A 27,320-nucleotide genomic window follows, 5' to 3' on the forward strand; every position below is an offset into this window, starting at 1 on the left:
GGGCAGAAAATGGCCTAAAAATGCATTTTCGGTTTGTATCAAACTAAAACACTTTTGCCACCGAAATAAAATAAATAATAAAATAGAGATGTTATGCCACAAGCAAATGCAGCGACTGGCATACGCATGAATACATTATAGATTGACAATAAATATATTAGCTATCAACAAGTAATGCACAAAGCTTTCCTAACTATTCGGTTGAATTGACTGCGAGGTCATTGTACTACACACAACCTGAAGTTTGATAATGACGTAGTGCAACATAAATCAACCATGAAGGTTAAATAAAAGTGAAAGCTAAATAAGGTCCACATTCAACAAACTACTGGTAACATAACATAACACACATTAACAACAAAGGTTAACATCTTTATCACTGCAATAATTAAGATCTGCATGTCGCAATGAATTATGGGAACCGCGGGGCTACCATCATCATGCTAGCACCTAATCCCCCCCCCCCCACCCCCTCACACACACACACACACTTCACCACATACCAGGTACAAATCGTGGCTCATTATAATTCCTTTCTTTCCAAGGCTATGAATACACTGCTGTTTTAGTAGGCTCTAATGGGATCATTTACTAAGAACAGATTAATCACAACTGAATCCAGTACAAAGTGGCACTATGCATCTAAACATATCCCTCACAAGATATTTATTCCTTTTCCTGGCAGGTGAAGCGCATGCGCTTTTGTGTTCACTCCGTGAATGAGGCAGGAAGATAAGGAGATCGTCTGCCGATCACGGACGAAATAGAAAGTGCTTCATGGGGGTTTGTTTACGTGATCATTAAGTGCTAGCATTGTTGCATGAGCAATAACGCAAATAGTTTCACAGTGGGCCGGCCCATCACTGTCTGAGCTACCAGTTCTGGACGGTCAGGTTTGGTCGATGTGGCATTGTCGAAAATTAGTCTTGTATTTATTTTTGTATTGACTTTATTTACAGATCACACAGTATACATTCAACAACATTTCTTCTTTGTCTCTTCTTCTTCTCGATTTCTGGCCGACTGGGCACATTTAGTGCATTGCTGCCACCTCAGGGCTAAGTGATGAACACCTATAACAGAGCCAAACTATAGAGTGGTGCGACAAGTTGTGTTCCTGGATATACAGCTCCATGTCCTAATATTGTCTTTAATGAAAACCCACTACCACTGCTATTTTTTAAAATAAATGTATGTAGCACGAAACATTTGGCTGCAAATGTGTCCACCATTACAATGTTGATGCAATAAATATAATAAAATAAATATTGAAGCCGGTGGAGGGGTTTGTATATCCCAATGATCCTAGGAGCTAAGTTGTCTGGGGCTTTATGCCCCTGGCAGGGTCGCCCAAGACAAACATGTCGTGGGTGAGGGACCAGACAAAGCATGGCTCAGAATACCCCTATGATGTTTAAAAACAAATAAAACGGTTTCCCTTGCCCGGACGCGGGTCACCAGGACCCCCCTCTGGAGCCAGGCCTGGAGGTGGGCCTCGGAGGCGAGGCCCGAAAGGGTAACATGGGTTCCCCTTCCCATGGGCTCACTACCTGTGGGAAGGGCCATAGGGGTCGGGTGCATTGTGAGTTGGGCGGTGACCGATGGCAGGGACCTTGGTGATCCAATCCCCGGCTACAAAAGCTGGCTCTAGGGACGTGGTACGTCACCTCTCCGGCAGGGAAGGAGCCCAAGCTGGTGTGCGAGGTCGAGAAGTACAGCTTGGGCTCTGGTACCAGTCCTCTCGAGAGGGGTTGGACTCTCTTCCACTCTGGAGTTGCCCACAGTAAGAGGCACCGAGCAGGTGTGGGTATACTTATTTCCCCCCAGCTCGGCTCCTGTACATTGGGGTTCACCCCTAATGGACGAGAGGGTACCCTCGCTCCGCCTTCGGATGGGGGGGGGACGCGTCCTGACTGTTATTTGTGCATATGCACCAAATAGCAGTTCAGCGTACCCACCCTTTTTGGAGTCCTTTGAGGGGGTGAAGGAGAGCGCTCCCGCTGGGGACTCCATCATTCTGCTGGGAGACTTCAATGCTCATGTGAGCAATGACAGTGAGACCTGGAGGGGCGTGATTGGGAAGAACAGCCCCCCCAATCAGAACCCGAGTGGTGGGCTGTTATTGGACATCTCTGCTCACCACGGATTGTCCATAACGAACACCATGTTCAAGCATAAGGGTGTCCACACGTGCACTTGGCACCAGGACACCGTAAGTCGCAGTTCGATGATCGACTTTGTGGTCGTGTCATCGGACTTGCGGCCGCATGTCTTGGACACTTGGGTGAAGAGAGGGGCGGAGCTGTCAACTGATCACCACCTGGTGGTGAGTTGGCTCCGATGGTGGGGGAAGATGCCGGTCTGACGTGGCAGACATATTGTGAGGGTCTGGTGGGAACGTCTGGCAGAATCCCTTGTCAGAAGGAGTTTCATTGAGTCCGAGTAGACCATGTTCCACGCCTCTATTGCTGAGGCGGGCGACCGGAGCTTTGGCCGTAAGGTAGTCGGTACCTGTCGTGGCGGCAATCTCCGAATCCTTTGGTGGACAGCAACGGTGAGGGATGCCGTCAAGCTGAAGAAGGGGTCCTATCGGGCCTTTTTGGCCTGTGGGACTCCTAAGGCTGATGAGTACCGGTTGGCCAAGCGGAATGCAGCTCTGGTGGTTGCTGAGGGAAAAACACATGGTGCTTCGGGAGTATGGGGTACCGAACATCCTGATACGGGCTGTTTGGTACCTCTACGACCAGTGTCAGAGTTTGGTAAGCATTGCCGGCAGTAAGTCGAACTCATTTCCGGTGAAGGTTGGACTCCACCAAGGCTGACCTTTGTCACCGATTCTGTTCATAACTTTTATGGACAGAATTTCAAGGCGCAGCCGAGGCGTAGAGGGGGTCCGGTATGGTGGCCTCAGTATTGCATCTCTGCTTTTTGCAGATGATATGGTTCTGTTTGCTTCATCAAGCCGTGATCTCCAACTCTCACTGGAGCGGTTCGCAGCCAAGTGTGAAGCGGCTGGGATGAGAATCAGCACCTCCAAATCTGAGACCATGGTCCTCTGTCGGAAAAGGATGGAGTGCCCTCTCCGGGTCGGGGATGAGATCCTGCCCCAAGTGGAGGAGTTCAAATATCTTGTGGTGTTGTTCAGGAGTGAGGGACATCGACAGGCAGATCGTTGCAGCGTCTGCAGTGATGCAGACTTTGTATCGGTCTGTTGTGGTAAAGAAGAATCTAAGCCTCACCTATGGTCACGAGCTGTGGGTCGTGACCGAAAGAACAACATCCCGGATACAAGCGGCCGAAATGAGCTTCCTCCGCAGGGTGTCCGGACTCACCCTTAGAGATAGGGTGAGAAGCTCGATCATCCGGGAGGGGCTCAGAGTTGAGCCGCTGCTCCTCCGCATTGAGAGGAGCCAGACGAGGTGGCTCGGACATCTGATTAGGATGCCTCCCGGACAGCTCCCTGGTTAGGTCTTCCGGGTACATCCCACTGGGAGGAGACCTCAGGGACGACCCAGGACAAGAGTATGTCTCTCGGCTGGCCCAGGAACGCCTCGAGATCCCCTCGGAGGAGCTGGATGAAGTGGCTGGGGAGAGGGAAGTCTGGGCTTCCCTGCTGAGGCTGCTGCCCCCGTGATTCGACCTCGGATAAGCGGCGGAAAATGAATGAATAAATGAATAATTTATGAACAGTGCAATTATAGACTAGTGATTATGTTGCGCAACCAAATATTATGCAGATTCCCTCCTATTACATAAGATACTGCAATAACTGTCCCGCTGGCATGTTTTTGACATAATTTAAAAAATAGGGAAATTCAAACAATTTGTTCCTGAATTCAATTTCTACAGGGTGGCAGCACTCATAATAATTTATTTTGGAGTTTCGGCTCTCGGTTTTCGGACTTGAGTTTCTTATTTTCGGCTTTTGGTTTCGGCCAAGAATTTTCATTTTGCTGCATCACTAACAATAATACATGACTAGTGAGTCACTGAATGGGACACTGAGTGGGAATCCCACACCACGAGCCATAATGTAACCGATGTGAATCACTATCACTAACTACTTTTTAACTACTTAAAATTTTGTGTTGACTGAGCACTGGTTACTGTTACAATGAAGTTTGTTTCCAAGACTGATATTTTCATAATCTGAATATATACAGTATGAACTTCAAGGTCAAGGAATGATAGTTTATATCTGAGTAACAGAGTGAAATCAAAAGTGCTCTTTGGGTGATCAGTGCACAGTAGCAACAAAGTAAGACGTTCATTATGGGAACTGAACACCTGCGATTTAAGCACATACGTGCCTGTAATTTTAAGATTTCAATATGAATAAATATTATATAACTTGAATGTAGGAAATCTGGTTGTGTGGTTAGGATTTGAGACAGAAACACATGGTTTAATTGAGGGATGTGTGAAAAGGATGAAATAATCGGAGTATGTATCTGTAGAATGATAACATTCAATAAACAACTTGCAATGCAATGTATGTCAAGATGATGTAGATTTGAGCAGTTTTCTCACCCAGCATACTATTTAAAAGGATCACACTCACACTGATTTTGTGTGTTTTGGCATCAGTAATCGCGGAACTTCAAACAGGTCTTGAGGGGCTCAATTTTGTTTGTTTGTATTATGCTGTTCTGTCTTTTTTTTATATTTATTTATTTATTTCAAGCTAAGCACTGTGCACACATACTGATCACAAGGCCAGTGCTCATTGACGCTGCATCTGTTTTATGCATCTTTCTGTGTTCTGTTTTTTTTCTCGCACGAATTTATTTGAAGAAAGAAAAAGAAAAAACTTGCCGGACAAGGCATTTGCTTTTTTTTTTATTTTTTATTTTTTTGTTTAGTTTTTCTTCCTAACACTTCTAGCAGGCGTCATGAACCAAGTGATGCACTTTCTCACTGAGCTCACCCGGCACCCCCACACAACAGCTTTGCTGCGAGGAAATCAAATTTAAACGTAGGGTGACTATTTCAGTAAGAATACAAAATCTTGCAGGACCATTAATATTAGATAAGGTTTCAAAAACAAGCGTAGCTTTTTTTCTGAACTGTACTAATTTATTTCTGCTTCCTGAGTCAATATAATCGAAAAATGGAAACGAGGGTACTCCCACCTCCCAGACATAATGTTGAAAAAAATGAATTATTCATCGTCTGGTTTAATACGTGAGATAATTATACATTTACCTCCCAAATAATACAGGGTTCTTACTGCATCTATGACCTTGCCACGAGATTTATGCAATTTTGGACCTGCCCCTAAAGGCCGCTTGGAGAACAAATGTATCCGCATAGCAGAGTAAAAGTGTAAGAGAAGACAGATTAGCTCTTTGTGGGTATAGGATGTCAAGGGTTTTGAAAAGGTCCAATCATTAAAGGTAAAGTTTAGAACTTAATTTTTTTATGAAACACAGACTTTGGGAGACTTTATTAACATAAAAATGGAACAAATGCTGCTACAGCTGATTCTTCCTCGATATTATTTTATTTTTCACTAATCCCTCTTCCTATTCACCCATTTCCTGAATTCTGCTCCTTATCCTTATCTCCCCTCTTCACCTAAATTGTTCTCCTCTGGCATTTTCCTCATTCTAAGCCAATGTGTAAGACAGATTCATTATTACAGAAGGACCTGTTTTCTGCGTGTAAAGTATTGTGTTTTTTTTCTGTAGGCCATCATGGCGCAGCTTCCGCAGGAGGAGAAGGCCAAGATTGCCGAGCAGGTAGAGAGCTTCAGACAGGAGAAGTGCAAACTTGACGCAGAAGTGGCCAAATGGGATGACAACGGCAACGATATTATTGTGCTTGCCAAGCAGATGTGTATGATCATGATGGAAATGACAGACTTCACCAGGTAACAAGTGACGGGTGAAAGCAATATAATTTAACAGCCCTTCACAGCTCCGCGGTTTTGCTTATTGTTCCCTTCCCTTGGATTTTTCATTTCACCACGAACATTGATGTGTCAAGCATTGCACTTGAAGGCTCTAACAAGTCCACTTGCTCTTGCGAGTTGCAATACAGCCATTATACTCTACATACAGACTATGTTCAATCCAGATTACAAAATTAACATTTAAATCCTGCAAATTTTTTTGTTTTGGGGGAATTACTGAAACCCATACATGTTAGATGAATACAAACTTTTTAAAGACGAAATGATGATCTTTTTTCAAATTAAAGGACATTGATTGAAATACCAAACAAGGCATTGATTGACCTCAGATTTCTTCACAGTGGAAATATTTCCCATTGGTTATATTGGAACTATAGATAATCCAAATAGAAATGATGAAAGAAACTGGTTTACCGTCATGAGTCTAATATAAAAAATAAATGTATATAAAGCCAATATGAATTAAAATGTCATGAAATTTTTTTAATAACATCAAAATAATAAAATGTTCTCTTATCTTTAATGATGAATGATGACAGAATAACGCTTGAGTTACAATCCAGAAGCTTAAACACGTTAATTTTTTTAAACATTCTTTATTGTTCCATCCATCCATTTCCTATAGCACTTATCCTCATTAGGGTCACTGGTGTGCTGGAGCCTATCCCAGTTGACTTCGGGCGAAAGGTATAGTACACCCTGGACTGGTAGCCAGCAAATAACAGGGCACATATATACAAACATAGACAAAGAACCATTTTCACTCACAAGGACAATTTACTCTTCAATGAAACCAAGCATTTATGTTTTGTGAATGTGGGAGGAAACTGGAGTACCCAGAGAAAACAAATGCAAGCACAGGGAGAACATGCAAACTCCACACTGGAAGGCCAGATGACTGTAAAACGGATGTGCTAACCACTTGTCGACCATGCCTCTTTATTGTTCCAAACATATATCAGAAAAATAAGTTAACCACAATTCATGTAAAACTTGAACACAATAAAACACTCTACCTTAACCTTCACAATGCTTATAAGCAACTAGCTAATGGTAGCATTTTCTTGACTTGACCATCTCAGTAGCATCACTCACTTGCCTGACTTAACATCCAGTGTATGTTGCTCTTCTTCGACCATGCCACAAAATAACTAAACAAGCAAAATACATCTATTGATATTCACCTAACTGAGGTCTTACATGATCTGCTGACATGTTGCATGCCGACTTGCATGATGCTGGACTGAATTCTGAAGTTCTTCGTTTAGAGGCTTTTTTTTTTTCTTCTCCACTGTAATTGTAATGTATTTTGTGGTGGGGTTAATGTTTTGGACTCAATATGTACTATTGAAATGCTTTGTTTCTTTATACTGTGACTGTGACAACAGACTTGTATTAGATCATCTTTTAGTATTTACTGAAGTCTTGTTGCTTATGTTTGCTGAAAGCTTGCAGTTTTTGTTCCCAATATCCTCAATATCCTCAAGCTTACAAGACATAGGAGCGAGATACATTTGTCATAGCATTTACTCTGGATGTCCTCTGCAACTGCATTTCATTTTTTTCCCCTCCCTCCCAGGGGCAAAGGCCCTCTCAAGAACTCCTCTGATGTGATCAATGCAGCCAAAAAGATTGCAGAGGCAGGATCCAGGATGGACAAACTGGCCCGTGCTGTCGCTGATCAGGTAGCCGTGCAACTCTGTTTGCCTGCCATTTTTATCATTTCCATCAGTCTTAAAGCCACTCCTGACATCATTACAGCTGTCAGTGAAGCAAATATAGAGTTGGAGTAAGTGTGCATAGCAATTGGTAATCTTTGATGTGGGAATTGACATGCCAGACTGTCGTGGTGGGCTGCTTTGCTACATGACTTTGTGTCCCAATGGGGCCAACACTAAGAGCAAGACAGCAGAACCAAGCTATGTCTCTAATATAATTAGCTCATAGCTGAGGTGTTGCATCCACTATCAGATGAGTACCTCTCTAAAACATGCTGACAGACCACTTTCAATATCTAATCAATCAGTGCTGTGCCTAGGGAAGGTGGGAGGAAAAATAAATAGGCGTGTTCATTGTGTATATGTGTGTACAAATTAAGTGGGAAGGCTGTTAAAGTGCTGGCACCACTGGAGGTAATGCATAATGTTGTTCATTTCATCTACCTCTAATAAGCAGTGAAAATAGACTTAGGCACAAGACTCACTGAACAATTAAGGCGAGCTCTTGTTACAAAAATAGCAACTGCTTTTAGCGAGTAAATTCTTGGGGAAATTATTGTTGCTTCATGATCACTGAACTAGCTTTGTTTTATTTACCGCAAAGCAAATGTTTGAGCTACCATCAACATTTTAAAATATTCTGGAACAAGTGCAGTGGATATTTTGCCAACAAAGCTGCTCCTGCATAATACATGGCAAATGTAATCAAGTAATTTAATCTGTAATACACAGTATTGCTTGGATGTTTATTTTTTTTTTTTACTAAAGGTTAAAAAAAGTAAGTCAGAGAAAACAGAAATCTATTGAGTCAGTTTGAGGTTTGTATTTAATATTCTAAGTAAAACAAGACAGCAGTTTTTGCTTTGCCTCAAAGTAATGAAATTATACTTTTTTTCCCCGTTTGGTTCGGCAAGGCGGCACAGTGGCCAACTGGTTAGAGCATCTGGCTCACAGTTCTGAGGACTGGGGTCATTCCCCAGCCTCGCCTGGGTGGAGTTTGCATGTTCTCCCCGTGCCTGCGTGGGTTTTCTCCGGGCACTCCGGTTTCCTCCCACATCCCAAAAACATGCATGGTAGGTTGATTGTAAAACTCTAAATTGCCCGTAGGAGTGAATGTGAGTGTGAATGGTTGTTTGTTTATGTGTGGCCTGCGATTGGCTGGCAACCAGTCCAGGGTGTACCCCGCCTCCTGCCTGAAGACAGCTGGGATAGGCTCCAGCACTCCCGCGACCCTAGTGAGGATAAGCGACTCAGAAAATGGATGGATGGATGGTTCGGCAAGCGCAACTCTTTTTTTTTTCTCATTTACTATTCAGCCGAATTGTACAATAGCGCTAATCCTAGCCTAGATGGCGGCGCTCATAGTTGCGGCGTCACGTTGACTCCCACTTGAGTAGTCGACTAGGCAGGATACACCATTTGTGTCATGTTCTTCCAGTGATGCAAGCAGTCTCTTGCATATTGCAACGGGGCGCGTCTTGCCTCGTACTAGGGTACTAGGGTCAAGTGGGATTCATAATATCACTGTAGCAGCATACCGCCCCCCCATTCCGTGCCCTTTTTGTACTATTTCCTTCCTTGTTTATGCACTCGCTTCTGCAAACATTTGCTACACTCGCCAGGAACTTAAAGAGATTGGTGACTGGCACCAAATACCTGTTTTGAGTGCCTTTCATTGCTCAAATAACATCCCAGACAAACGCTAGGCCAGCGTATCGAATCTATCTCTCCAACACAAAATCTCTGGTGCATAAAAAGGATTTACAAGTCATTAATTTCATAAACCAGAGATCTTGAGTTGGAGAGATTACAACTCGCTGGAAATCACTATGTTTGTACAAACATGTCAGTCTATGTGCATCATATAAGACTCATTTGATAATTTGATCTTTTATTTAGGAGATTGATTACCGTAATTTCTCATGAATAATGCGCATTTTTTAACCCCCAAAAATTGTCAAAAGTCAATAGTCCGCATTATACATAGGTATAGGAGAAAATGAAAAAGACTTTCACATTTTAGCAATGTATGCCGGCATCTAGAGGTTATGAAAAAGCTGTAAACTTTCATTCTAGTATGTCACCTAGAGGTTATGAAAAAGGTGGAGACTACATTTCATTCCAATATGACAGGGGCACATATGACTCCATATATGTGCAATTGTGCTCATATGTTTACATACCCAGGAAGAATTTGTGAAATATTGCTTTGTTTTTGTTTTTTAATATGACTGATGACTGAACAACAACCGTCATTAATTTCTTTATGGTTATGTTTTGTTTAATGTTTTCTGAAATGCTTGACAGTTTAATTTGAATCCCATTAAAATAAAATTAAATGTGTTTCGCCTGGTCCTTCATGTTTTCTTAAAAGAAGAAACACATCTTACAAATCCTGCCTGGGTAATCAAACATATGAGCACAACTGTGTGTTTTCTCATTTACGAAATAAAAGTAGGGCTGTGAATTTCAAAATAAGAGCAAATAAATAAAATAAAGTGTTGTGTGTTCAAGTAAGGTGTTTAACTTCAGAATAATTCTTTGAAAAAACTAACAAAATACAGATAATACTTCATGTTTTGATCACATGGGTAGAAGCAAAATCATGCATTGTAAAAATGCATTATACATAGGTAGAAGGGTTTTCCAGAATTTTGAGGTCAACTTTGGGGGTGCGCATTAGACATGGCTCCGCATTATACACAAGAAATAACGGGAGATCAGTGTTCAGTGATCTTTATTGAGCCAAGGCACCTACAGTATTTTAAATTACAAAAATCTTACGGTAACAACCAGACAAAGAAATCATAAAAAGTATGAATCTTAAAATTCTGATCTTGTGTCAATTTAGTCACAAATGTACTTAGTGTATAATCCGGCTTGGACACAAAGCTGAGTTTTCAGGGAGCCTTGACTTGTATGACTGACAACTGGTGGATACACAGGTTTATTGTAACTTTTACCATCCAGTGGAAGAGCATTTAATTATTCTGCCTGTCACTAAACACCACTGGCATAGCTAGACAAACAAAGATATATATCTAATTAATAAAAACAATGTATAATAATAATACAATATACTGTATACAAGACAGGATTGATTTTCTTGAGAGTCAATGTATAGGACTTGAACCGAAAATTTACACCACAAAACCGAGATATGAACAACAGTACATTCTATTCTATTCTCTTTTGAGCGTTCTCTATTTTTATTTATTTACTAATTATAATCCATCCATCCATTCATTTTCTGAGCCGCTTATCCTCACAAGGGTCGCGGGAGTGCTGGAGCCCATCCCAGCTATCTACGGGCAGGAGGTGGGGTACACCCTGAACTGGTTGCCAGCCAATCGCAGGGCACATATAAACAAACAACCATTCGCACTCACATTCACACCTACGGGCAATTTAGAGTCGTCAATTAACCTACCGGAGAAAACCCACGCAGGCACGGGGAGAACATGCAAACTCCAATTAAACTTACACTACGATGTATACTTTTTCTTTCACACCTCTAAGAACCAAATCACACCCATACACATAGATTCAGAGTGAAATACACAATGCTGCACCACTTGAACAGTGGAGGCAGGGCAAGGCCTTGGTCAAGGTCATCTCGACAGTAACCAGCAAGCAGACTTGCTCTCTCCAACAACTACTTGCCATTTAAATTTTTTTGTCTGTAGCAGAACTCAAACCTGTGACCCTTGTGCCTGCAGTTTTACTGTATGTTGCAGCGTGATAATGCATGCAACCATGTTACAAGGATCTGTACACAATTCCTGGAAGCTGAAAACATCCTATATCTTGCACGGCCACCATACTCAACGGACATGTCACCTATTGTAAAGGACGCAAGGACCGCGTGTTTCGGTTTCTGCCAATGTCCAGCAACTCCACACAGCCATTAAAGAGAAGACCAACATTTCACAGACCACAATCAACAATCTGACACAATCACCATAGATTTAGGCAGATGAACAATATTTGAGAGCAATAGGTATTTTGTATAGGAGGGGAAGCATGCAGGACAGGGGTCGTGGAACCGTCTGTACAACTGTACAATCCTCTTTATTTGACAAGTATGTCAAAAACACACAAGAAATTTGTCTCCGGTAGTTGGAGCCGCTCTATTACGACAACAGACAGTCAATTGACAGAGAACACTTTTGAGACATAAACATAAAAACACAGTCACTGAGCAATAAAAGGTAACCAGTAATGTGGTAATGCTGATACATTTTTATTTTATTTTTTTTACAATAGTGCAAATGATGCAGAGTCTTCTAGCAATTTAGAGCAGTTTGAAATGACTAATAGAACTATGGTCTGGTACAGTGACCATTGTGCAAATGCTGAAGAGACTTCAAGCAATGTATGCAGTTGAAAGTGACTAGTAGTGTGATAATCTGGAACAGTGTCAGTTGTGCAAATGCTGCAGATACTTCTCAAGCACATGAGTGGCCAGTATTGGTCAACAACAGGTATGCAAGTAGTGTAGTGTGGCGAGACTACTACAGTGAGTGCACGAATAATGTATAATTGGCCCGACAAAGATGTGACAACATTCTCAAGACAAAATTGGCAGCATGTTACAATGGAATTAACTGCAGTTAACTGTTTAAGAAGTTAATGGCAAGAGGGAAGAAGCTGTTGGAATTTCTATTAGTTATAGTTTGCATTGTTCGATACCGCCTCCCTGAGGGAAGGAGCTGGAAGAGGTGGTGACCAGGATTTGGAGGGTCCAAGACGATTGTGCATGCTTTTGCAGCATACAAGTCCTCAAGGGTGGGTAGGGGGGTACCGACAATCTTTTTAGCAGTTTTGATTGTCCGTTGCAGTCGGAGTTTGTCCTTTTTTGTAGCAGCACCAATCCAGATTGTGATGGAAGAACACAGGACTGATTCGATGACCGCTGTGTAGGTCTGCCTCAGCACCTCCTGTGGCAGGCCGTGCTTCCTCAGAAGCCGCAGGAAGTACATCCTCTGCTGGGCCTTTTTGAGGACGGAGTTGATGTTGATCGCCCACTTCAGGTCCTGAGAGACTGTAATTCCCAGGAACTTGAAGGTCTTGACGGTTGACACAGGGCAGTTGGACAGCGTGAGTGGCAGCTGTGGCGAATGATGCCTCCTGAAGTCCACGATCATTTCTACAGTCTTGAGCGTGTTCAGCTCCAGGTTGTGTCAGCCGAACCACAGCTCCAGCAGACTCGTCACCGTCTTTGATTAGGCCGATGACCATGTTGTCGCCTGGAAACTTCAGAACTTTGACAGCCGGGTGCGTGGAGGTGCAGTCATTCGTGTAGAGAGAGAAGAGCAGCGGCGAGAGGACACATGTTTGGGGCACCCCGGCACTGGTGGTGCATGTAGATGAGGTGGTGTCTCCCAGGCTCACCTGCTGTGTCCTGCATTCCTGGTGACTTTATATTTTTGTTAAGTGTAAACATTGCACCTGAGTTAGCCCTGAAATATATAGCAGAGTGTCATTTGCATCACCATGGATGTGATCATGAGACTCTTTGAAGATATGATGGGGAATAAACTAAAACATTTCAGGAGGGAGACTTACTTCAAGACTGAACTCTTCCTCAATCAAATAAACCTCACAATATCAACGCTGCTAAAGTCTGGTCGGTAATATTTCATGCAGTGACACTGGCCCCAATAACATCTTGAGATCTAGAACTGAGCAATCTTTAGAGCAGGGGTGGCCAACTAGTCAGAGACTAAGAGCCACTTTTTTTTATGTGTTACTGCAAAGAGCCACATACACGGGTACACATGAACATCATCTTTTAATCATGTATGCACGCATACACAGACCTCTGCTCAGCCAGATCTAATGAAAATAACCACACCAACATGATAATATCAGTAATTTTCAACAGTTAACATTGTGTGCACTGTCTCTCACACACAAACTCTCAGTTCAAGCAAGTCCACAAACAATAATAGAATAATTTTCAATAAGATCTTTCTCTTACTATGCTGCTTAGTGAGACTTCTGGCATTCCTTATCTTGAACAAACCTCTTCAAATCTGGCTTGTATTCTGTTGTTGCCACTCTAAGCAATTATTTCAAATGAGTGTCAGTCAGAACAGATCGATGCTTTGATTTCACATGTTTTCAGGGTAGAAAACACGTTGACCAAAACATGGACAGTATCTTAAGCGCAGCTCGTTTGATGTTGGGGTATTTTTCAATTGGCACACTTTTCCAGAACTCAACGGTCCCTTCCCTTAAAACAGCTTTCAGTTGATCCTCCTCACAAAGGTCGATCATCTCCAACTCAGCCACAGCCTCATCTGTGACGAGCGGGGCTTTCAAACAGTCTGGCTTCCAAGCCAGCTGATATGATGCAAGCGTTACTGTCTCCGAGTGTTTTGTAAATTTTTTGAAAAACTGCACCTGCTTTTCTGCCTTGCTTTTCAAAGCGACCAACTTGTTCTTGCGAAGTTCAGTCCCTTTTGGAAATTCCTGTTCGATGTTAGGGTGGAGTGAGCTGAAGTGACGCTGAAGATTTGAAGCTTTGAAATGCGCTAATGCTGCGTGACATATAAGGCAGATCGGCTTGCCATTACGTTTAACAAAAAAAATATAAACTCTCCCACTCTGGCAAAAACGTCCTGTGTTCTTCTTCATATTTTCGTTTGGCTGTGCTTTTTTTCCCTGCCATTTCAAGAGGTAACTTGACGGAAATTGTTTACAACACAAATTATGTCACACCAAAGATTCTCTCGTCGCTCGTTTGACGTCACTCAAACAGGCTTACATGGTCAGTGTGCCATCCAGCTGTAGGGGGAGTGAATGACAGCGCCAGCCAAGCATTTTTGACGCATGTCATGTGACAGCTCCTGAAGAGCCGCATGAAACTAGTTAAAGAGCCGCATGAGGCTCGCGAGCCGTGGGTTGGCCAGGCCAGCTTTAGAGGTTTAACCCCTTATGCCAGTGCTTGTTGGTCCAATTTGTGCTCATACAGGTTGGCCTCACCCTGGCATAGAACCAACCTAGAGCTAAATCCTTAGGTCACCATATACATGTAACAGTATATGACTGAGAGCCACAAAATGACATTTGAATGTTTGAGCCAATTTATTTTGGATGGAGTTTTGATAAGTAGGAATAAAATACTTAGCTGTTACATTGTAAAGGCATGGCAGCTTTATCAGTGTAGGTCTTATATTAAGGTAATAATAAATTTTGTCCTCTTTTTACCAGCAGTGGATTTAGTAAATAATTTGTGTTGGAAATAAACAGTGGCTGCATTGCTTGAATTGACACTGTTGAGAACAGTATTGCTAAATAAAAACATACAGGCTATAAAACCATCCATCCATCCATAAATTTTCCGAGCCGCCTATCCTTACAAGGGTCGCAGGAGTGCTGGAGCCTATCCCAGCTTTCATTGGGCAGGAGGTGGGGTACACCCTGAACTGGTTGCCAGCCAATCACAGGGCACATATAAACAAACAAACATTCGCACTCACATTCACACCTACCGGACATTTAGAGTCTTCAATTAACCTACCATGCATGTTTTTGAGATTTGGGAAGAAACCGGAGTGCCCAGAAAAAACCCACGCAGGCAGGGGGACAACATGCATACTCCACACAGACGGGGCAGGGGATTGAACCCCATTCCTCAGAACTGTAAGGCAGAGGCTCTAACCAGTGCCGGCTATAAAACCAATTGATAAAAAATATATCATTAATATTCTATTTATGAACAAACCTGCTGTCAGCTCCGAGCAGAATGAATGTCCCTTTAATTGGCCTTTGAGTGTGCCAAGCAACTCAATTGGCCAGAGGCAATGCGAGTGAAAAGCACCACTGTTCCCCTCTTGTCACAATGTCCTGCTTTCCAGAGCATATCACGCTGCCCACGGTGAGAGGCGCCGAGCAGGTGCGGGCATACTTATTGCCCCCCGGCTTGGCGCCTGTAGGTTGGGGTCACCCCGGTGGACGAGAGGGTAGCCTCCCTCCGCATTCGGGTGGGCTTTTTAGAGATGCTATTTTTATATCCAGTCATGGCACTCATCTGTTTCCAATGAACCCTTTCACCTGTGGAATGTTTTTTGGAGTATTCCTCAACTTTCCCAGTCTTAAATTGCTCCTGACCCAGCTTTTTTGGAACATGTGCAGGCATCAAATTTAAAATGAGAGAATATTTGCAAAAAAAAAAAAAAAAAAAAAACAGCGTTCATCAGTGCAAACATTAAATATCTTGTCTTTGTAATGTATTCAATTGAATATAGGTAGAAACGGATTTGAAAATCCATCCATCCATCCATTTTCTGAGCCGCTTCTCCTCACTAGGGTCGCGGGCGTGCTGGAGCCTATCCCAGCTGTCATCGGGCAGGAGGCGGGGTACACCCTGAACTGGTTGCCAGCCAATCGCAGGGCACATAGGAATAAACAACCATTCGCACTCACAGTCATGCCTACGGGCAATTTAGAGTCTCCAATTCATGCATGTTTTTGGGATGTGGGAGGAAACCGGAGTGCCCGGAGAAAAGCCAAAAATATCTGTCTCCTAACATTATTTTTAATTGTGCTCCTACCTTTAAATGTGTATCGTTAAACTGTCAATCAGAACATACATTTATAATATCCATCTATCTGTGACTGCAAGAACTTATTACCTCATTCCATTTCCTACATGGAAAAAAAAAATTGCCATCTCAAGAAAAAAAAAAAAGGTTATTGCAGTTAAAGCCACCACTGTTCCATTTTATCGCGTTCATGTGATTATGTAACCAACAACATAACTTTGATTACTTACTTACTTCTTTATTCCACATGTAGACGACATGTATTTTGCATTTGCACATTATTGAGTGTAACCTGTACTTGTCGGGAGCACTGGGCCTTGACAGTTAGAATTCAGCTCCAATGCTTTCAGACAGGTCCCTTAAGTAACAAACCTTGTCACAATGACTCCACATCAGGCCTATTGATGAGCATGTGTGAAGCAGTCGGCAGTGTTCCAAAGCAAGGGGGTCTTCCACAGTCATTTAAGCACTGCACTTGACATAGAAAAAACTTGAGGCACCTCAACCCATTTTACCTTTGAAATGCTTCATTTTCCGCCTATTTTCACATTCAGTATTTCATATTGCATTTCATTCAGTGAGAGCACCTTTTTCAGACTGAGGCTGCATTACCATGCGTTTATTTTTTGGGAGAGGTGACTGGAATTAAACAGCAATTCTTTTTAATCATATGATATTTGCGCCTTCCCTAACAGACATACAGTAGGTTCTCTAATACTACTTCAATAATTATCATGTAGGTATACAATAATAATAGTAATATCATAATTTTGATCAAAATTGGATTTTGACTTTTTTTCAATTTATTATTATTTCTTCCTTTAAAAAAAAACCTGACAAAATGGCAACATCTGTTTGCATATCTCAATTCTTTTCCTTTTTACAAATTGTTTCACATGCAAAATGTGATCTGAATGTTTTTTGGATGAGCTTTCTTAAAATGTTTACTCATTAATTTACTTTTAAAACCATATTTATACCATTTAATGTTTTTAACTTAAAACTTACCTCATTTTAAAAGCTAATTTAGACCATCCATCCATCCATTTTCTGAGCCGCTTCTCCTCACTAGGGTCGCAGGCGTGCTGGAGCCTATCCCAGCTGTCATCGGGCAGGAGGCGGGGTACACCCTGAACTGGTTGCCAGCCAATCGCAGGGCACATAGAAACTAACAACCATTCGCACTCACAGTCATGCCTACGGGCAATTTAGAGTCTCCAATTCATGCATGTTTTTGGGATGTGGGAGGAAACCGGAGTGCCCGGAGAAAACCCACGCAGGCACAGGGAGAACATGCAAACTCCGCACAGGCGGGGACGGGGATTGAACCCCGCACCTCAGAACTGTGAGGCTGACGCTCTAACCAGTCGCCCACCGTGCCGCCCTAATTTAGACCATGTACTTTAATTTTCTATTATCTCGCTATTATCTGTGAGTTGTGGCGCCCCCTACTGCTGGAATTCAGCATTACAACAAATCGCTTCGATATGACGTAGGCTGTGCCGAGTCCAACTGTCCCCGTCTGCTCCTCTCCTAACTCCTCGTGGATGAATATACACCAAAGTAGTGTATAGTATAGCTGTTGAAACTAGCGAGGTAAATAAAACAGATGATCGAAACTGTCAATAGTTCAATATCCAGTGTACGATTACGTTGTCTAACCACTACAGTGTTACAGTACCTATTAATGTGGAGACATACACATACATTTTTGGATGCCCCTTAAACCATTCAAATAACGTACATTTAGAAAGTCAACGTATTATTGTGTTTTACAATAATCCATCCATCCATTTTCTGAGCCGCTTCTCCTCACTAGGGTCGCGGGCGTGCTGGAGCCTATCCCAGCTGTCATCGGGCAGGAGGCGGGGTACACCCTGAACTGGTTGCCAGCCAATCGCAGGGCACATAGAAACAAACAACCATTCGCACTCACAGTCATGCCTACGGGTCTCCAATTCATGCATGTTTTTGGGATGTGGGAGGAAACCGGAGTGCCCGGAGAAAACCCACGCAGGCACGGGGAGAACATGCAAACTCCACACAGGCGGGGACGGGGATTGAACCCCGCACCTCAGAACTGTGAGGCTGACGCTCTAACCAGTCGTCCACCGTGCCGCCTTTTACAATAATAATTAACTATATTTATAATGTACCTGTGGATAAAAAAGGGAAGCCTGTGGCCAACATGTACACGGGCGGCATACGTACGTACGTTTGTGCCACTTACCTGCCGTTCAAATAAGCAAGCATCTTTTAACATACTGTATTGACTCAGGGAGTCGCGGCAGCTGGCTGGGAGAACCTCTCCACGTCACGACAGGTGGTGAAGCGGCAGCAGCGTTACAACACTCAAAGTTATAATCAAGTGGATACCAGTTCTCGCAAACTACATCGCTGCGTCATTAGCAAGTTAACTTAAGTTAACACAAATGTTAAAAGAAATTAGATCAACAAAAGCAATACAAACAGATCAGCAAGGGTGAGAGGAATGCTGGGTTGTGACCATGTGACCACCCACACCGGTGCTGGCAGCCAACGGCTCCTCGAAAAGAGATAGGTGTTGTTCATTTGCGGCAATTTTTATTGTTTTCGTTTACACAGTAATTATTGTATGACTATTTCATTGTAGGACTATTTTATGCTACCGAAACGTTTTACAACTGCACTTCGCCCCTTGCTCGGCAAAATGCCTTACTGCCGTCATTTTCTTCTACGTCATTTTTGGGGGGCCACCAACTGGGCCAGCGCGGGAAATGAATTGGGCATTCACTAAATATAAAAAAATTAACTAATGAAGAATAAAGCAAGATGTTCGAGGAGCTGACAGGCTTAATCAGCATTTTGTCATCTCCTCTAGTATTGGCTGGGGTGAAAATATTTAAAACAAAAAAGAAAAAAAATGTTGTGGATTTTAGCTATAAGTTAGCTATTTTTTCCATGTTCTATACTGTTTTTAATTGAAATCTGCCCCGATTTAAAACCATTTCCACTGCAACTGCTCAAATGTTAACTATTTCAAATCATGTTTACGTGTTACTCGAGAGTCATGACTGAACGTCAGCAACCCTGAACTTTGGATCATATCTAGCTAATGTGAGCAAGCTATTGAATGTGTTTTGGAACAGGTTAAGAATCTACAGCTATTTACTGGACATCTTTTAGTCTGGCTGTCCATTTTACATAACACTTGTAGTTTTTATTGCAAAACGTCCGCACCCCTCTCCCTCCAGTGGTTGTGTCGCTGGTCTGATATGAGAGGGCATGCTTCTCCGTGGTGAGGGAGGGGTTTGACTGAATGTCAGGCTAATCCTTAAATCATGAAACCATTCAGCGTGCACTTGCATACTGTAACCAATTAATTTTAGATGGTACAGAACATATAAAATGAACAACAATAAACTCTTTCAAGTCATCATGTCTCAAGTCAAGTCCCGAGTCTATAACTCTCAAGTCCAAGTCAATTCTCAAGGCTTTTAGTTTTCGTCTAGTCAAGTCACAAGTCATCAAACAGTGAGTCCAATTCAATAACGCAAGTCCCCATCTCTGCTAGGTACGAGATATTTCTTGTACCGGTCACTGTATCGACACTATACTACAACCCCAATTCCAATGAAGTTGGGACGTTGTGTTAAACATAAATAAAAACAGAATACAATGAATTGCAAATCATGTTCAACCTATATTTCATTGAATACACTACAAAGACAAGATATTTAATGTTCCGAAAAGCTGGGACAGGGTCATGTTTACCACTGTGGTACATCACCTTTTATATTAACAACATTCAATAAACGTTTTGGACACTAATTGTTGAAGCTTTGTAGGTGGAATTCTTTCCCATTCTTGCTTGATGTACAGCTTCAGCTGTTCAACAGTCCGGGGTCTCTGTTGTCGTATTTTACGCTTCATAATGCTCCACACATTTGCAATGGGAGACAGGTCTGGACTGCAGACTGTGGCTTAAATATAGGTTGAAGATGATTTGCAAATCATTGTATTCTGTTTTTATTTATGTTTAACACAATGTCCCAACTTCATTGGAATTGGGGTTGTATATGGGTAAAGTAAACCACTGCTGGTCATTCATTGGTTGAGCAATATGGTCATCCCTAAATGTGTCACTGTAACAGATGAGGATACATAGCAAGAAAGGACAAAAATAAACATATAATGTCTGCTTAGTCACTGAAACTAAAATCTTACACGGACCTCCACTAGAAAAAAAATTTGTATTGTATATAACTTAGCAGCCATACAGTATTTATTTCGTCTCAGATACTGGATGTCCAAATTCAAAAACATCTTGCTTTGTTGACGAAAGAAGGTGACAGCTTAACATCACTGCAGTGGTCCAGTCAGCTGGAAGGCATATTTTCTGTCACTCTGCTTTCATTTCAAATACACTCAATTTGTCTTTAACAGCTATGCTGATTTTGTGTTAATGCTTTTTTGACATGAAATATAAATAAGAGTACGTATGTGTACGTATTATAATTACAATGGAAAAGAAGAGGAAGGACACACGGAAGATTCAGTCGTTTGGACACCAGAGTTCACACCATACTCCTGAATTATCCACCAGGAACACATTTTTTTTGTTTTCGGTTCATTATATTACACAAAAATATAATTACAAAAGGAACATAACTGATGCCTCTAGCCTGAAACAAACTCAATAATTCTAAAACATTCAGAGAGGCAAAGTCTGATGAGAAAGCAACTTACCGCACTAACAAAGAGTGCCTGGTAAGTCAATGAGCCATAGTGTTTATTTCGACAGGCAGCCTGTGGTAAAAATGGACTGTAAGTCAACAGTACAAACGGGAACAATTGTGTCATGTGTGCGTCAAACAGGCCTGAGGCAGCAATATGTATGTGTTGAAGTGTTCATGTGCCAGTAGTGTTAAGTGCAGTTACCAGTGATCACGCCCAAGGAGATGCTTCCTTGTGCCTCACTGACTGCTCTATGAGATTCAGCTGCACTCCCGGCTACATTCAGACACTTGCAGGAAGCTCCTGGCAGCCCCTTGCTTGACTGCTCTCAAAGTAGTCTTTGCTGCAAACAACATAAACCATTACGTCAAACGACACTTGTAGGTTTAAAAAAAAACAACTGTGTTTTTCATCGTATAGTGCACTTTGAATGAAGGACTCAAGCATGTTCATTTGATAATGCTCAAAGTGAGTGGGCAGGAAACTGTACTGGTGGGGGTGTACTCACATCACAGCGATATGTTTTCCTTCCCCGACTGCCCGAGCCCACAAGCTAAGCTGTGCCTTTCCCCACACAGTGCTTCTGAATGCTCTAGTTAGGCCTGTTTAATATTAAATGTCTAAAAGTAGGCTCTTGTTTCCCAGTTATGCTCACAGTGTTGGAGTAGCTGATGCAGTTCAAAACTCACCAGGGGCTTAGTTGGCCAAGACTCTGGAAGAATTCCAGAATAGAGATCAAGTAATATTTGCAAACTGTGTGATAGCTGAAGACCTGATGTGGTTATTTTCAGATTCTTTGCTGCTGGTCAAAATGTACAGGTATATTAACCTCCACCAAAAGGAGTTGGCAAGATTGCACAAAAAACTATCCAACCAATTTCCATCAAACTTTGTGGACGAAGGACCAAGAGGCCTTTAAATATTGATATCTGAATCAAGACAAAGCTGCATGTAGAAAAAAATAAATAAATAAATAAATCGACTTTTCATTGTTACAGTCCACTTGTGGTGCAGTGACCAATAGAAGGAGCCGGATTGTAACAGTATGGCTTTGCTCATCATTATTTTCAATCAAACAAGTCAGACGGACATGTTTGTTGGAGGACTGCTGAATACTTACCTAGATTGTATTTATTAACCCAAAGAATAACATATGCTCAAACATTGTAAGGTGATAAAACGATGAAGCAAATGTGTGCCGCTTAGATGTTCATTAAATGTGCTAAAAAGTATTTACTTTTTAAAGCTGTAGACACATCGTTGCTACAGAAACAGGCGGCCAGCTGTTGCACCAGTTGCTCTCTCATCTTTATTCATAGTCACAGGACTTAATGTGGCGAGACTTACCACCGGTAATATCGCTACCGAGCCTTGTAGGTGCAGACTGTTGTTCATCAGAATCAGCAGGAATCAGTATTTTATGATTCTTTGTCTCGCTGCAGCAGAACTCCAATTTCCTCCGAAGCTGTCCTTCATCACGCCGCCACAGAAACAAACTGCCTGGCATCAACATCATCTTGACTTCCCTCAGTGTGGTGTACTGCCGAGTTATCATTGGCAAAATGATGAAGCCCTGCTGTTTTTGTCTGAATAGTTTGCTGCTTTCAATTGGACACAACATGGAAACAATTAAACTTATATTTCCGGAGATTAAAAAAAGAAAAAAAAAGATGCTGTTTTAAAATGGGTTTAAAATGTTATTAGGTTATAATATATATAGATTACGTTCTGTCAATTAGCCAATTTGTGTTTAATGTATTCTGGCCTTAATCATTTTTGACAGCCATACGGATTAGCCATCTGCCCAATACATACAAAACCATACGGTATATAGCATATAAATATGTAACCTAATTTTAAATCATAAAGCACACGCATAAATCAGTTCCCTTTACAAGTGAGGCAAGATATGATGCTTCCTTTGTTTGATTCTGCAGAGATTGCTTTTAAATGACGTACCCAAATATTGCACAAAAACACTTGATATTGACACATTCTTTAGCCTTTTAGCTTTTTACTGATGAAAGCGTCATGTGGACAACATTTCAGGTCATGATCAGGTTCACGGCAAGGTCAAAGTTCTCCTGCTAACTTTAATAGTCATTGACAGAGTGACTGAACAGTGGCATGATGTCAACAGGACTTTAGCCTGCTGCACATTTAACATATGATAGGCTCCATGTTGGCAATATGACGTTTTAAGTAACCTCAATCCCAGCCGCATTGTTTGCACGACCAAAATGCAATGTCAACACTGTGGTGCACAGAACAAGTCAGAGAAGAGTTTCCCCTCAATGGAAAGCATTTCATCCCACACGTGCCTGCTATGTAACAAGCCAGCGGCAACTCGTGACTATTATTATTTTTTTCTTTTTACTATCCAGTGTCCTGACTCAGCCTGCAAACAAGATCTCCTTGCCTACCTACAGAGGATCGCACTGTACTGTCATCAGCTCAATATATGCAGCAAAGTGAAAGCTGAAGTGCAGAACCTGGGCGGGGAGCTCATTGTGTCTGGGGTAAGTATGCCTACTCCTCAGTGCCACCTTTGGGCCATCACTACACTTAAGCAGTGTTTTATACGCTGTGCTGCAGCCCTCCCACTACATTCAGGTCAAGGTCACAGTGAAGGTTAGAGGACCAAAGCGATAGCTCTTGCGAATGAATACTGATGCAGTTGTTTCTGAGCCAATTTCATCGAATAATACTCGATCAAATGTGTGGGAGGCGTTTTATATCATGAACTCTGTTATCATTGTTCAACTTGTGTTCAATTAGCCTGTTTTGCTTTAGCATGTTAACAATTTATCACTAAAGAACAATTTTAAAACAAATCAGCACATATTAGCAAACTGTGCATTTTAATGACATAGGGCCTGATCTACTAAAATCCCAATTAGCAGATGGTAAATTGCATGTTCGCTCTCTCACTGTTGACAACAGGTGTAAAAGTGGTGAAGACCGCCTTATTAAAAAGAGGGTTTTGCACTTTGTGTAGCCTTTATGGTTTTCACCTTGGAAAATTTGGCAGATCCCCGCAAGCGCAAAAGGAGTTTTGAATTCATGGAATTGGAAGTGTTAACAGAAGAGCCAAACAAACATATTAATGAGTTACAGAAAATAAATCTATCGCTCCTCTGGGAGAGGCCAACACCGATTGTCACAGTGATCTGAAATGACCCAGACGCAAGGAAATGTAGAGTTCAAAGCAGTTTTGTTATGGCATGACTCCTTCTTGTGACTGGCTCCAAGTCAAACCTTATCTACGTTCGCACCTGATGCGAAAATTCATTTTGTCTCGTGTCACCGCGTCCCTCGCACGAGTTTGATTGCTGGAGTATTTATACACACTGAACATGCATTCACTTCATTTGTGTCACATTTAATGCTCCTCCAACCTCGGTCCTCAGGAGGGGTTTTTCGCCGTGCTTGTATCTGAAGGCGGTGTGCCTTTTTTTTCTTTCACCTTTCCTTAAATTACTGCCCTTCCTAGCCCGCCGGCCCCCAACTCTCACATCTGGCGAAAACCACTATCAATCATGACCGAAATTTATGTGAACATCTCTACTTATGCCCACTTCCAACTCTGAAAATATCAGAACAATCACCCCAATAGTTTGGATTTTATGGATGAGTGTTTTCATCTACATAGGTGCCGGTTGGTTCCTTTTTATTTCTTATTATTGTTTTGTTTTTTCCCTTAGATTACTCCCCTTTCCAGCCGCGCCAGCCTGCGACTAGCGGCCGCGTACAAAGCACTTTGAGCGACCACGGTGGCCAGTGGCACGTGCCCTCTCCCTGGCTGGCCCTGTCCTCACCATTCTCGATGGCGATTTGTGGCTTGTAGTTCAAATCTGCCAACGGCAAGCAAATGGGCAAAGGAGCCGAATATTCGTGTGTTCGCACCACTCGCGTCGCTTCAAACGCGTCATACGCGCCGCCCGCCATGGATTCACGCCCATTCACGTGAACTGCATTGACCTTATATGTAATCACGTCGCATGATTGGTCCAATTCACGTCGGGTGTGAACACAGCAGTAGAGCTATCAGAAGCATCAACATTTAATTGCTGAAAAGACAATGTGTCACAATAATTTTTATTTCTGGCATTCCAAAAACATTTACAGAAGCAGAAAAGGTCCATTCTCCTTGTCGTTTCTCGTTTTGTCTATCCTTGCCATGGTTATACAGAGCTGTACAGTTTGCACCTGCTTTTCAGACACGGTATTAAAAACAAAGCTAGCAAATCATCTCAGGTTTAATAAATCACATCGCATGTTCTAATATCATCTTTTTGCATGTAATCCTTTTGTTTGTTTTTACTAACAATTAAATCAACGAAAAATGCATGACAAAAGAAAACATCCTTAAACTGCTCGCTCTATATATATATATATATATATATATATATATATATATATTGGGCCATACTTTGCCCAAGTCTGCAATCAAATCAGTTTATTAATTCATTCTTGTCACAACATAACTTTGTTTCAGTTGTCAACAATGATTTTTTTTTTGGGTCTAATTCGATTAAGAGAGACTCATCTGCTGATCTTTGGGTTTCCCTGCACCCTCGTCATTATCTCTTTGGACTTTCATATACATGTTTATCTCGTGGGATGTGCGCGTCCTGCTGAGATTTGAACCTTTTCATGGTGGTTGACTGGAATCCACACTCATTAAAACTAAACAGTTGACTTGTCCCTGCATGTGGTCCAAGGAGGCCCACTGGCCGGTGACCCTTAAATGTCAGCCAAACAAAACAGACGGAAACAGTACACCTGACCCTGCCTCCGCTCATTAGGAGCCTCAAAAGGAAGACGTCATATAACGAGCACTTGGTTTTATCCAACTTAATTGACAGTTGCGGCGAAGATCTTCCACCTAGCAGCGTTAATACTTCCTCATGCTCAAAACGAGCCAACGTCCCGAAGAACTGACTCATTAGACTTGACCTTAAGTGTTTTTCTCTTGCAGCTGGATAGCGCCACCTCCCTCATCCAGGCTGCCAAGAACCTCATGAACGCCGTGGTGCTGACGGTCAAAGCCTCATACGTGGCCTCCACCAAGTACCAGAAGGTGTACGGGACGGCCGCCGTCAACTCACCCGTGGTGTCCTGGCGCATGAAGGCTCCGGAGAAGAAGCCGCTCGTGAAAAGGGAGAAGCCGGAGGAGTGCCAGACTCGCGTGCGACGTGGCTCTCAGAAGAAACACATCTCCCCTGTCCAAGCCCTCAGCGAATTCAAGGCCATGGACTCATTCTAAAAAGAGAAGAAGGAAAACACCCAAGAAAAGATTTACATTATGTTAACCCACCTGTTTTCCCTGCGTGTGTACTCTTTTACACCTCAGGAGGATGACAGTACATATTCAACTGCCACACTCGGGCTCCTGTGAAGACTGTGGGTCTCTTAGCACACACACACACACACACACACACACACACACAAGTAACTCTATTTATCAATCTGATTGTAGCTTAACATGTGAAAGCCAAACTGTGATAAAAGTATGGAATTATTAAGAATACATATCAGGAAGAGGTTTTTAAAAAATGATGGCAGTTGATATTGTACTCCTATTATTAACATGGTGCCGACTGACTGCTTGTATACACATTTAAAAAGTCTGGACGGAAATCCTGGATTGTGCTGTAGAGAAGAGACTCTTGGGGTCGGTACCTCTTTTTTTTTTTCTTGTTTTTTTTCAACTTGAAATGTAACCAGTTGTAGTAGGAATAATAACTTGTTTAAGATACCCAGAAATGTCAGCATCTAAGTAGTTCCCTTGTCCCTTCTACAGTGTTTAATCCAAAGCACGTTATCTAATTGTTGCCTTTTTTTAAAAAAAATATTTAATGATGACATCACTAACTATGATAACCTTGATTGAAAGTTGTGTAGCGTATAAATATTAAACCGAGTGGTTTGACTAGTTGTGGTTTGCTCCGAAAATCCATGCATACGCTTCCTTTATCGCTAATAAATCCCTCAACTTTGCCCTCAAAGGTTCATGTTTATTTATTAGTATTCCATTTACAGAACACAACACTTCCAAGCTGCATCACCCAGCATACTGTTTGTTGCTGCGTTGCACACTTCACTGGAAATGGGTAGTTTCCTGTCACAAAATAATTCAATCTCTGCAGTTATTCTGATTTTTATTTTTTTATTTTATTTTGCAAATCCAAGAACAAACAAAAAGGAAAGCACCAGCTACTATTAAATCAAGAGACGAGACTGTTAAACAGGAGTTGGCCTCAGTGTTACAGACTAATGCTCAGGTTTAAAGTGTGTTATCGGAGACACTGACCAAAATTGGCTGCTCCATAAGTTCAATTAAGAGTATTGAGAGTGGGTTTTCGCTGTTATCCACTTCAAATGGGCTTTTTCCCCCCCAGAGGAAAAATAATTAAC

General features: G+C 42.1%; 1 protein-coding gene across 3 annotated transcripts in view; it reads left to right on the top strand.

Moving 5' to 3' along the window:
• Window positions 1–26,903, top strand: part of ctnna2 (catenin (cadherin-associated protein), alpha 2) — a 373,639-nt gene extending 346,736 nt beyond the window's left edge. For all 3 annotated transcript variants that reach the window (XM_061772273.1, XM_061772274.1, XM_061772276.1), the window contains 4 exons: window positions 5,691–5,872; window positions 7,494–7,599; window positions 23,285–23,419; window positions 25,882–26,903. In XM_061772273.1, the coding sequence (XP_061628257.1) occupies window positions 5,691–5,872; window positions 7,494–7,599; window positions 23,285–23,419; window positions 25,882–26,169 (711 nt within the window). In that variant the 3' untranslated portion in view covers window positions 26,170–26,903. The remainder of the gene's footprint in view (window positions 1–5,690; window positions 5,873–7,493; window positions 7,600–23,284; window positions 23,420–25,881) is intronic.
• Window positions 26,904–27,320: the final 417 nt, after the last annotated feature.

This window comes from Phyllopteryx taeniolatus, chromosome 4 (assembly GCF_024500385.1).
Source record: "Phyllopteryx taeniolatus isolate TA_2022b chromosome 4, UOR_Ptae_1.2, whole genome shotgun sequence".
Lineage (NCBI taxonomy): Eukaryota > Metazoa > Chordata > Actinopteri > Syngnathiformes > Syngnathidae > Phyllopteryx > Phyllopteryx taeniolatus.